The following is a 12246-nucleotide window of genomic DNA, read 5'->3' on the forward strand; positions in this document are numbered from 1 at the left end:
ATAAATTAAAATTGAATAAATTTAAAAATATAGGAACTAAAAGCAGTATTTAATCTTTTTATATATATAACGTTGAGACTTGTTTTACCTTTTATCCCTAATTTTGTGAGAGTGGAATTTGATGCGTTTTTTCCTTCTGTTTTTTTTTTTGTTAAGCTATGAAAAATACACTATACATGAAAATTGAGACATGAATTGTTATAGCAATGGTCTAGAATGAAATATATAGATAACTACATCGTTTCTAGTCTTGATATCATTTTAAAATTTTAAAGGATTTCTATTCTAATGATAGTTTTGAAAGTTTATAAAATATGAGAGAATTTTTTTACTTATGTAAGAATACTTTTTTAGATAAAAGAGAAAATTCAAAAGTATTTTTCTTATAAGGATAATTATTAAAATATAAAACTGAACCGATTTTGTAACGACCCAACTCCCTAGGACTCGAACTAGACCGTTACTATACACATGAATGCATAGAATTTAAAATGACACATTTTCATAGCGAAATGAATGTTAGATAAATAAAGTCAAATAAAAGATTTTCATTAAAACTAAATAAAAGTCAAATAACAAAGTATCCATAAATCATAATTAGAAATTTAATGAGTCTCGAAAAGTATAAAACATGAAGGTTGAAAAATATGAAGGAATTTAAACATAAGCGGAAACATAAAATTGGTTCAAATGGTTAAAGGATTTCTTTTGTCATTTGTCAATGTGCCCTCAAATTTTACGAAATTATAGAATTTGAATTGGGTAAAACTCGGGGAGTTAAAAATTTATTTTCAAAAAACTTTCTAGAGTTTAGATGCTAAAACTTGTAATTAAATTTTTTGGCATAAAAAAAGAATTTACAGGGGAGAGAATGAAACAAAAATTGAGATACTTCTAAGTTCTAAAGTGAGAATATACAACAAAAGTCAGTGGAAACAAATTTCCAAAATAAAAGGACTCATGGGGGTCCCTTCAGAAATATCACGATTTCCAAAAAAATATCTAATCCATTTCAGACTCTTCCTTCCTCCAGTGAACTGCCGATTGGCAGCGGCAACTTTCTCCTCTCTAAAACCTCCATAGAGAATTTGCAGTTTCACTATTCCTCATGGCCATCTTTATCTCTCCATCGATCCACCACTTAATGCCGCCGATGGCTTCTTCTCCATCTCTTGCGCATCCTAATGATCATAGCAACCACATCTTAAGGTAATTTCATTAACAGAGATCAATCGCTAAGAGTTCTACCTTTTTCCTCTTCTTCATTGATTTACTTAGAATGGAAGAGATTTTTAATTTTACAAGCTTATATATAAGTTTGAATCTTAATTCCTCCAATTTTACTGCTGAATAATACTTCTGATGGAAGAATTTTGGTCGGAAGGAGGCAGAGATGGACCGCGATTAGATGCATCGCAAAAGAAAGAGCGAACAAAACAAACTATTACGAGCTTCTTTTTAATTTGACGAGCTTATATATAATTTTGAGTCTTAATTCCTCCAATTTTACTGCTAAGTTATACTTCTGATGGAAGAATTTTGATCGGAAGGAGGCAGAGGTGGACGGCGATTAGATGCAGCGGAAGAGAAAGAGCGAACGAGACGGACTATTACGAGCTGCTTGGAGTTTCTGCAGATTCAAATGTTCAAGAAATCAAAGAAGCCTACAGGAAGTTGCAGAAGAAATTTCATCCAGATATTGCAGGCCAAGAGGTTAATTAATTTCTTGTGGAATTGATCGCAAAACACTTTGATTAATTACTGTCCGATGATTTTTGAACTTTGTTAGGGCCACGAGTATACGCTGAGGTTGAACGAGGCGTATCGGGTTCTGATGAGAGACGATAAAAGGAAGGAATATGACACTTCAATGGGTGCAATGAGGGTGAGATTTGGGAGTTATGGCTCTGGATTAGGTTACAGTTCGTGGAACGGACCTCTGAGACCTCAGGCTTTGTTTGTTGACGGGAATGCATGCATAGGTATGTATGGCTGTGTTCCTCTTTCAATATTCATTATGTATATGAACTCTTTAAAAAAAAACCATGTTTGTTAGAGAATTTGAAAACAGAAAATTAAAAATAAATAACTCGGTGAAAACATAAATATTTCATATATGTATCTTGTTTAAAAAGTGTTTGATGCTATATATTTATATCTTATATAATTATTATTAATTTATTTATGAATATGATTTATATTTAATTTTTTTAAAAGAATGAATAGAATTTATAACATGATATATTCTATTTCTAAATATTCTTATTTTTATTTAAAATAATTATGTATTTTAAAATTTAAAATTCAAAATCCGCATATAATGAAAACATAAGAATATTGTTTTTAGAATTTACACTGTTTGGATCATAGAACTCATTAAATTTGAAAACATAAAATGTGATCCATATTCTCTACTAAACCGGTCCTTACATATTTTTTGGTTTACATCTTATTTTGGTCCACTTTTAAATTTGTTCCCTTTTTTGTCTCTATTATATGATATTATATTAAATTTACCTATGCCCGTGGATTTAAGCTTTTAGATCAATCGATAATTTGAGATGGTATCAAAATTTAGAGTAGATGGTCTAAAGAGGTTATGTGTTCAAATCTTAGAATGTTATTTCCTCCCCAATTAATATTAACTTCCACTTGTTGGATCTTCTACATATTTTAAATCCACAAGTGAGGAGTGTTAAATGATATAATATTAAATTTACTTTATCTTTCGAACTTTCAAAAGAATAAATATTTTGATTCTTACTTTTATTTCTTTTTTAACAAATTAATGGCATAATTTTGAATATGTGTACTAACACGTTAAAAAGGACCATAATTTCAAAACCACAAAATCACATACATCGAATATTAGACGAATAAAAATTAGATGGAAAAACAATATAATAAAGACTAAAATGATTGTTTTTAAAAGTTGAGATACTATAATAAATATTACGAATATTTTTAGACAAAAAATAAATAAGCATAAAAGTTTACGAAAAATAAATATTTTAAAAATTTAAAAACTAAAGTGAAACAAATGTGAAAGTTTATGGACCAACATAAAATTTATACCTACAATTTTATTAGTTGAGTAAGTAATTGTTTGAGATTCATAACTAGTGTGAGGAGATCTTGTAGCAAGGAAAGAATAGTTTAAATCTTGTTGTTTTCTTAAACAAAATTTAAATTCAGCTGTAAGAAAGTTATTAATTTCATCTGGTTAGATTTAGCTCACTTTGTCACATAGATAAAAAAAAATAGTAAAGAAGATTCAAATTGGCTATTCTTAATTAATATTACAAACTATTATCAAAATGGGCACAACTCAACTCAACTACCATAATGTTTATATTATCAACCTTAAAGTCAGAGGTTTAATTTTCCACTTCATGTAGTTAAAAAAAATTTAAAAAATAATTACAAACTACTTCCTAATATGAACATGAGAGACCTGCATAATTTTTCACAGGATGCAGGGAATGCGTACACAATGCAAGTAATACATTCACCATGGATGAGACTCTTGGCCGTGCACGAGTAAAGGTTCAGTATGGAGACAATGATCAGAAAATTCAGGTATAGGAGAAAAAAAAATGAGAGAGTAAATTACGAGAAAAATAGAACTTAAAAGAACACTAAACAGCGTCTTTTTGTTTCATTGTTACAGGTTTCAGTGGAATCGTGTCCTGTGAATTGCATATATTGGGTAGAAAAGGAGGAACTGGAAGTGTTGGAGTATTTGATGCAGCCACTGCCTAAGGAAGGATATGGAGTGTTCGGAGGCGGCTGGGAAATTCCAGCCAATGTCTTTATGGCGGCCAAGGCCTTCACCATGCAGCTGAAACGCCAGAAGCAGGACACAAGTTATGGTGAGTAATCGAAGCTATCATCATCAATTGGATTTTTGTTCAATTCCAATACTTGAGTGAACAACATTGTGTTTTATTGAAGGTTTGATTTAATTAAAGGTTAAATTATAAATTTGATCTTGATAGAGTTTGATAAAATTCTCCTAAATAGTTTCTAATTCTAAATCATATGGATTATATTTTAATTTTTTTCCAAACCATGGGTCAAATTTATAATTTAACCTATAATTAAGTTTTTCATAAGTCATAATCCATCAACTTAAGCTTTTGAATTCATTGGTATAATTTAACTGATATCAATGCAAGAGATTTGACCATTTGTAATGTCATTTCTTCTCAAATTATTATTGATTTATACTTTTTTAAAACAAATTGATTTCTACTTGTGTTTGCTACAACTTTTCAAGCTATAAATGAGGGAGAATATTAAATTATCGATATAATTAAGTTACTATAATCCATCAACTTAAACTCTTAAACTTTTGAGTTGATTGATGATTTTAATATCTTTCGTCATATGTACTAACAGGAGCAGAAACTGTGGAAGAAACTCCAGCTCAAGCTGAGGCTCGAGCGAATGCCACCATGAAAATACAGAGGGAGAAGTTCTATGGAGTTTGGAATTGGGTAAAACGAGTTTTTGGTGATAGATAAATCTCAAAGCGTGGAAAAATGTTCTCAAACCCATTTTTGAGAACCATCTTATTGTGCATATTATAGTCATTATGTGAAAATACAATAGAGAAACAACCAAAAAGGTCAAGTTTTACAAAGCATTGATACCGAACAAAATAGGTAGATTGTCGAGCCTTCAGTAGTCAAGTCATAAATATGTCGAAATCATTTTTATCCCTTCTGTAGCTTCTCCACATTGTTATAGGCCCTTCGAACGGAAGTCGACGAAAAACCCGAGCAGTTTCATCCCAAGCCCTTACTATTATACACTAATTAAATCTGCATTTGCCTGTTCCTGCACAAACTTCACATTCTTCTGCAACGCCAGCAGCATGGCTTAAGCAGTGACTTATTCTATCATTCACAACATCCTGACAACAGAACCATAACAAATATAGTCTCTCTTTTATCATTTTATGACACTGCTTTCTTCTATCCTATACTGGAAAAAGAATGTACTTCAGAAATACTTACCACAAGTTTTTCGTGAAGACCGAGAGGCGCGGTTATTATATACGATATTCCTGGGTGATCCTTTGCTGCTTCGGCTGTTAAGGAAGGAATATCCTGCAAAATTTCACCCATTGCTATCATCAATCCTCTTACCAAACCAATGATAGAAGATGCAAAGGCCACCAGTTCATTTCCATCGAATTAAGTGTCCTACAGTGAGTTACCTGTTGCCAATGTCGACCAGGAAAGAGAAAGAATGGGCTTACGATGATACGTTTGGCCCCTTGTTCAACGCACAATGCAAACGAGTCTCTTATTGACGGTTCAGCCAGCTCCTGTGTTGTTTTAGAACAAAGTAATGAAAATTCATTAGAGCTCACCCATCCATCCCTGCTACCAAAAATATCTTAAAGAATAAACTGGAAGCCAAGAAACCGTAAGTACATTAGACATGATTGTGACAGTTACTCTTATCATGTGTTGAAACATATGTGCAGAGCCGGAAAGGTAAGAAAAAGACAAAGAAACTACAGACAGTACGATGGCATAGAATATTTCTGCACCAGTATTCACATTGAATGGTAATTTATGTTGTTTTTGTATTCATTGGGTCCTATGTTCATTTGAAGGCTACAGATGTTGTACTTCAAAGTGTAGAAAAGTTATAGCCACAAACCTATGCATATTTTCATAAATCAAAAGGACCTTGATGTTGAATAATTGAATTATGGTTTACTTTTAATCCTAACTAATCGATCAAAAGTTAATAACGTAAGCATAGCTCAATTAATTCGACGAAAAACCTACGGTTAGGACCACCATTGTTAAACTAAACAAAAGGTTTAAATACTACTTTGGTCCTTGTTAGTTCATTTTAGTATTTATACTTTCAAGATGTTTATTTTAGTCCTTATACCTTCAAATTTGGTCTCTATATTTTTAAAATATTCATTTAATTCTTGTCTTTTCAACTTTAGTTCATTTTGCTACTTGAAATTCAAATGAAATAAAAATAAAAACGAAGAGACCAAAATGATAAAAAAAAATCAAAATGAACTCGAGTTAGAAGTAGGGACGAAAATGAATGTATTGAAAGTATAGAAATTAAAATGAACCAAAGTAAAAGGATGGGGAAACACTATTTAAACTTACATAAAATGCAGCATTAATTTTCAAAAACCAACCACCAAAATGAATAATGATACTTTAAGGATGAAATGAGTAGTTTACTACCTAAGTATAAGAAACAGTTGAAAAGAACATACCATGTGAGCAGGCTCTACAATAGGGTAACCAGTTTTATCCCTAAACATAGCAACGAACTCATCTGAAATTTTCAAACAAATTCAGAACCGCAAGAGGATTAGATTAGCCTGCATAGAACTTCAAAATTTCAGCCAAATTCCAAAATCCAAAACCCTAGCTTACTCAGCATGAGGTTAGATTCCCGGCGGCGCGAACCGTGGTCGACGATGATCACGGCATCTCCGGCACCAATCCGATCTCCGCTCCGATTAGAGCTTCCATTATCAACACTCATACGGAACCGCGAGGTGAAATTCCTGAATCTAGAGAGCCGTCGGATCAGAATTGGAGATTTCTGAGATGCGCAGATTGTGTATTTTCTTCTAGTTTCCACTGCTGAAGAACTTCAATGGCGAAACGGACGACCATTAGAGGCAATTTAAGAAAATTGAAAAGAAAATTAGGTCGAAGATTTTCAGACCTCTTCAGTGAAATTTGCGGAGTGACGATGGATAACGATGTCATGGGTTCTGATCCTTTGCAGAGAGAAAGGCTAGCTAGTCTTCTGGACTTGATTGGAATGATTGACCTAGTAAACGACGTCGTTTGCAAAAATAAATTGCATTGGGCCATTGGCCTAGGAGGAAGAAAATGTTGATTTTTACAAAAGTAATCCATTTTTATTGAAAATTGCAAATTTGATCTCGATTTTATAGATCAGATCAACCCAATGACCCGTTGATCAAACATGAGAGGAAGACATGGATTTTTTTTAAGTATGACAAAAGAGTATGGAAATTTGAACTCCATATGTGTGATGAATGGGAAATTTTGTACTAATAAGAATATTATCACGTCCATTTTTTAAAAGTCGATATGTATCACAAGTTGAAACTGAAGATAAAAGTCAATAAATCCTGATGATAATATGTGTTTTTATCATAACCATTGAATCGAATAAATTAATTTATTCTAATATTTCGATCCATGTTCAGTTAAGTCGAAGTAGGCTTAATTTAGTCTAAAGACCAATCCAACCTGAGATCCAATTAGTTGGGCTCAAGAATTAAAGTGCATAGACAAATCAATCCCAACCCTACAAGAGAACTGTATAAATAGAAGAGTTCTCATTGATTTGAGGTGTTAGAATTTGAAGGCTTTAGAAACTCGTGAAACTGAATACTTATTGAAGATACATGTTATTTGAAGATACAAACGTTCTTCTAAGACTTCAATTTTAAGAAGATTCACGCGCTTTGTTTCTTCAAATCAAGTGTACACATTCAAGAGATAATTAAACGATCAAGTGCTAGAGATCAAACTATATCTGTATAAATCTACATAAAGCAAGTTTAATGCTACGAAATACGTTTCTCTAAAACCTACATGTGAATGACGTCAATTAACTTTTTTTTGTTTTTTTCTTTTCACGATATGTGGGATAGGGAAATCAAATCTTAATCTAACAAATTTTATGGGTGTTGAGCTATACTCATTTTGACGTATATGTCGATTACTATTAAATTATGCTTAGTTTGACGATATGAACGTCTTCGTTGTATGATCAAAATCATTTTTTTTATTTTAATTGAAGAAAACAATTATTTCTATCTTTTAAATTTTTTTATCCATTGAATTTGAAGCTTGAATAAGTAATGAGACTAATATATTTTTAAAATTCAAATAGAAAATTATCTATGAGTTCACTGAGTTATAAAAATCGAACCAATAGAACACTCAAAATCAAGTCATTAAAAAAAATCACAAAATCAACCAAAAAAAGGAAAAAGTGGTAAAAAGAAAATGCCATAAATTCAAGAAAAAAAAAATTGTCTATGCCCAAAATGTCCTAATGTAGCTAAAATAATCTATACATATAGATGGTCCCTATTTGATCACGATACTAATAAATAGCCATAATTTTTTTAAGGGCATGTTTGGATTGACTTGAGAAAAAAAAAGTCTTTTAGAAAACTTATTTTTATTTAATCACTTTTGATAAAAATAAAAAAAAAAAAAGATTAAAATACAATTAAAAAGCTATTTTGAGTGGTTATCAAATAATTCAATTTTTTTCAAACTGACTTATTTTTAAATTAAACACTTGAAAATATATTCCAAACATACTCTAAAATAAAAATCAAGACTTAATTAATTGAATGCGTAAGAGCCTGTTGGGTAGATAATTCAGATTCTGTTTTATGTTTTTTTAAAGGTGAGTTTAGTAAATATGTTTTTGGTCGACAACTCAGATTCTATTTCAGAAAACTATTTTCGAGTTCTATTATCCAAACCGTACAAAAACATTTTTATATTTTAATTGTATCTAGATTTTGAATTTTAAATATTAAAATACATAATTATATTAAATAAAGATAAAAGTATTCAGAAATACAATACGTGAGGTTATAAACTCTATTCATTTTTTTAAAAATATAATGTATATTATTTACTGTATTATAAATTATATAATATTAAAAAATAATAATTATATAATTTTTTTAACATAAATCATATTCATAAATAATAGTCTATTTTCAATTAAATATCAATAGGTAACTACAACTAGTTTTATGATTCATAAATATGTAGTATCAAACATATTTTAAACCATTATTTAAATTAGAATTTGATTTCTGAATCCGTTATCAAACACGTATTTGAAACATGAAATACAACTCTCTTTTCATTGAACCCTTATTTTCAAATTTTCATTTTCAAATTCTCTATCAAATATGCCTTTATTTGTCCAATAATTCAAGCTAAAATATCAATTCAATGACAGAGAAAATTTTAAGTTAGAAATTGATAGACAATTCATGAATATATACAAGTGGATGAGACAAAAACATATGAAATACTTGGCCTATTAAAATATTCATCTCTCATGAAAAATATAAATTATTTTAAATTTTATAAATTAAGTGTGATATAGATATACATGCTTAGTGTCTAAAGACTAAGTGCCATCCTCCCATTAATCCATGTGTTGACCATGTATCATATAATTACTTATGTCTAGTGTCTAAATGTGTCACATCCTAGTTGTCAAAACTCCTATAAATAGTGGTCGTTCGTGGATTTTGTAGAAATGTGAAAATTGATGAGAATTAAAGAGAAATTCTAGAGAGTTTTCTAATTTCATATATTTCATTTTGTTATTTTCTAAATTAAGTTTGTTTTATTTATTTTAATATTATATTTCTTCGACATTCACGTTCTCGTCGTGTCTTGTTTTGCTCTTCAATATTACTAACACATTATCAACATGAGCTTTTATTGTTTCCCTCGCTGAAGGTAAGTTCTAAAGTGTTATCATGACAAATCTTATAAAACTAGAATTAATAGCCCTTGACATTAATGGTATTGTTTATAATTTGGGCTTGATACCAAAATACACCTGGATGTCATGAACATTGGATAAACAATTAAAGAATGGAATATGACATCCAATTAGAAAAAGGCAAAAACCATGATTTTCTTTCGACATCATCTTCACGAGGGATTAAAGATAGAATATCTGAAGGAATCATTGAAGGTCCTTGAGCGGAAACAGGATCGGACTCAAATCCTAAATTTTACAGAATGTTCAATTTTATGGAGAACATACAAAATGATTATACATTTAAATTAAAAAAACAACATGTTGGAAAAAAAAAAGAGAAAAAGAAAATAATAAGGGAAGAGTACTAACCCTTGAGGAACGATCTTCTTTGTGTATCCTCTTCTCCAAAATCACAAATTTGAAACCTCACAATAGACACCACCATTTGATTTCCTCTATATTCTCTGAGATGAGAATTCAGAAGTGTGTGGACTCTGACTTTTTGGTGAGGAAAAGAATTAAACGAGATTTTTTTTAGAGATAGGGAGAGATCAAAGTCTTATAGAACTAGGGTTGGTAACAGGGCGGGGCGAGGTTGGGGATACACTCCCGTCCCCGTCCTCATGGGGATTTATAATCCTCGTCCTCGCCCCATTCCCCATTTTGGAGAGTTGGAGTTGGGGTCGGAGAATTCACGTTCAGGGATCGGGTCCCCCCGGGAAAAAATTTCTCGTTTATATTTTTATTTTTAATTAATTATTTATTTAAAAATAAATTAAAATTTGATATTTATATTCAAATTTTAAATTTTAATAATAATAAATATATATTTATTATTTTATTATTTAATATTAATAATTAAAAACATTTTTAGATTTAATACAAAGTTTAAAGATAAATTTTATATAGAAATAAATTTAAAAAGTAAAGAAACAAAAAGGTTAAAAGAAAAAACAGTAGGAAAGTTTATTTATTATTTATTATTATTATGAATTACTAAAAAAATATTTGGGGCGGGGTCGGGTTTGGGGAGCGGGGAGCGGAGTGAGGCGGGAGCCCCATCCTCGCCCCCTCCTCGGTCGGGGACCCATTTTTTTATCCCCAGTTTGATCCCCTATCCTTGGTCAAACAGAGGATTCCCCGCCTCGATCGGGGCGAGGATCCGACCCCCGGGGGAATTTTTACCAACCCTCTACATAACTATTCTATAAAACCTAAAAAAGGAAGAAGATGAAGAATCTCTCACAACCCCTCTATTCCCACTAACGTAGTAGAGAGAAAAAGGGGAGGGTGTTACAACTCCCTCCTAAAAATATTTTTCAATAAATAAAATTAATTTTAATAAAAACTTTAATATATATTTATATGATTACCACTTTATCATATAATATATATTAAACTATATGTTATATCAAATATAATATATAATCTATAGTTTAATATTGTAGCCAATACAATATAACTTATAATTTATTCTCTCAACAACGATATTTAATATAAATCATATTTATATTAAATTTAATTATATGAATCCTATTCAAATAATTAATATTTGAATCATATTCAAATATTTATTTCCTCTCAAATAAACTTTATGTTATAATGTATCAAATATATTATAGTAATTATATCATATATAATTGAATTAAAATAATTATATCACATATATTTAATTCCCTCAATTAATCTAAACAATTCAAATTAATCCAAAATTAATTCTCATAAATACCCCGTTGAGCTACAAAGGGAACTTCATGGACCTGTAGCTTGAAGCTCCAACGATACTTGAATAAATAATTAAACTCTTTAATTAATTTACTCAACATCCACTAACTGTCGGGTACTCCACTCAAGACTGACAGATGCATGCTTCGCACTACAGTTATACTTATGTGTCCATTGGATATAACCAATTGATGACCCTTCATAAATTACTCGTGAATATAACTAGGTCAAAATTACCGTTTTGTCCCTATAGTTACATCTAACTTCTTAAGTACCATTGACCCCTCTAATGAACAATAAATCATAGTCCAACTATGACTTGACTCCTCTCAGGCCAGGATAGGGTATGACGCCACATTGTTCAAGCCCCAGAATCAATCCTCAAGGGAAAAATTTATCTATTTTCCCTACCTCGGGGAAGGAGTGAATTTCGTCTTGTGTAGCTATGTTCCCAGCTCCTTAATCAGACGAATCCCCAAAATGGTAGGCTTGTTGAGTCGTTGATGTGACCACTCTAATCCATACAAATCGAAGGACCGCCTTTATAGGCAGGAGTTCGTAACTCATTCAGGATTTAGGTCATGTCACTTATGGTTATCTTAGTGAAATGTAAGTCTCTATTATGAACAATCTTATATAATGAGACTAGTCATTTCGTGGTTCAGTCTTATACAAACTTCTTTGTATAGAATATCCCCGCTCACATATCTCCACATGAATGATCAGGATCAGATCATTTGTAGAACTTTACAATAATTGTAATATCTACAAAGCGGGCCATACTCGTAGTGTCACCAAAATAAGGTATTTAGCCTTATCCATCTACTACAGACCATTTAGGTTATCCTTTAAGCATGATTCACCTGTATGTCTCTACATACATGTTTAAGCTACAGAAGATAATCTTGGATTTTAGTTTATTGGTTTGTGGGTTTAATGTTACTAAATGTC

General features: G+C 30.9%; 2 protein-coding genes across 4 annotated transcripts; one reads left to right on the forward strand and one right to left on the reverse strand.

The window, feature by feature from the left end:
- Window positions 1-973: 973 nt before the first annotated feature.
- LOC120080321 (chaperone protein dnaJ C76, chloroplastic-like) lies at window positions 974-4724 on the forward strand. Of its 2 annotated transcripts, none has more exons than XM_039034954.1 (6): window positions 974-1209; window positions 1536-1713; window positions 1790-1982; window positions 3473-3579; window positions 3671-3872; window positions 4402-4724. In XM_039034954.1, the coding sequence occupies exons 1-6, from the start codon at window positions 1109-1111 to the stop codon at window positions 4524-4526; spliced, it is 906 nt and encodes a 301-aa protein (XP_038890882.1). In that variant the 5' UTR covers window positions 974-1108; the 3' UTR covers window positions 4527-4724. The 2 variants fall into 2 exon arrangements, with proteins under 2 accessions (XP_038890882.1, XP_038890883.1); XM_039034955.1 differs by having other exon boundaries at window positions 975-1209; window positions 1551-1713.
- LOC120080322 (sirohydrochlorin ferrochelatase, chloroplastic) lies at window positions 4538-6884 on the reverse strand. 2 transcript variants are annotated; one of them, XM_039034958.1, is made up of 6 exons: window positions 6727-6884; window positions 6429-6649; window positions 6266-6327; window positions 5225-5335; window positions 5022-5114; window positions 4538-4950 (listed from the first exon to the last, which is right to left on the reverse strand). In XM_039034958.1, the coding sequence occupies exons 1-6, from the start codon at window positions 6876-6878 to the stop codon at window positions 4909-4911; spliced, it is 681 nt and encodes a 226-aa protein (XP_038890886.1). In that variant the 5' UTR covers window positions 6879-6884; the 3' UTR covers window positions 4538-4908. The 2 variants fall into 2 exon arrangements, with proteins under 2 accessions (XP_038890886.1, XP_038890885.1); XM_039034957.1 differs by having other exon boundaries at window positions 4538-4918; window positions 6727-6883.
- Window positions 6885-12246: the final 5362 nt, after the last annotated feature.

This window comes from Benincasa hispida, chromosome 6 (genome assembly GCF_009727055.1).
Source record: "Benincasa hispida cultivar B227 chromosome 6, ASM972705v1, whole genome shotgun sequence".
Taxonomy (NCBI): Eukaryota; Viridiplantae; Streptophyta; class Magnoliopsida; order Cucurbitales; family Cucurbitaceae; genus Benincasa; species Benincasa hispida.

Coding starts and splice junctions, on each gene's coding strand:
- LOC120080322 (XM_039034957.1), bottom strand. CDS start 6,878: ATGGCCCAATGCAATTTATTTTTGCAAACGACGTCGTTTACTAGGTCA. Junction 6,650..6,726: donor CCGCAAATTTCACTGAAGAG/GTCTGAAAATCT, acceptor TCGCCATTGAAG/TTCTTCAGCAGTGGAAACTA. Junction 4,919..5,021: donor GTCTTCACGAAAAACTTGTG/GTAAGTATTTCT, acceptor TTCTGTTGTCAG/GATGTTGTGAATGATAGAAT.
- LOC120080321 (XM_039034954.1), top strand. CDS start 1,109: ATGGCCATCTTTATCTCTCCATCGATCCACCACTTAATGCCGCCGATG. Junction 1,714..1,789: donor CAGATATTGCAGGCCAAGAG/GTTAATTAATTT, acceptor GAACTTTGTTAG/GGCCACGAGTATACGCTGAG. Junction 3,580..3,670: donor ACAATGATCAGAAAATTCAG/GTATAGGAGAAA, acceptor TCATTGTTACAG/GTTTCAGTGGAATCGTGTCC.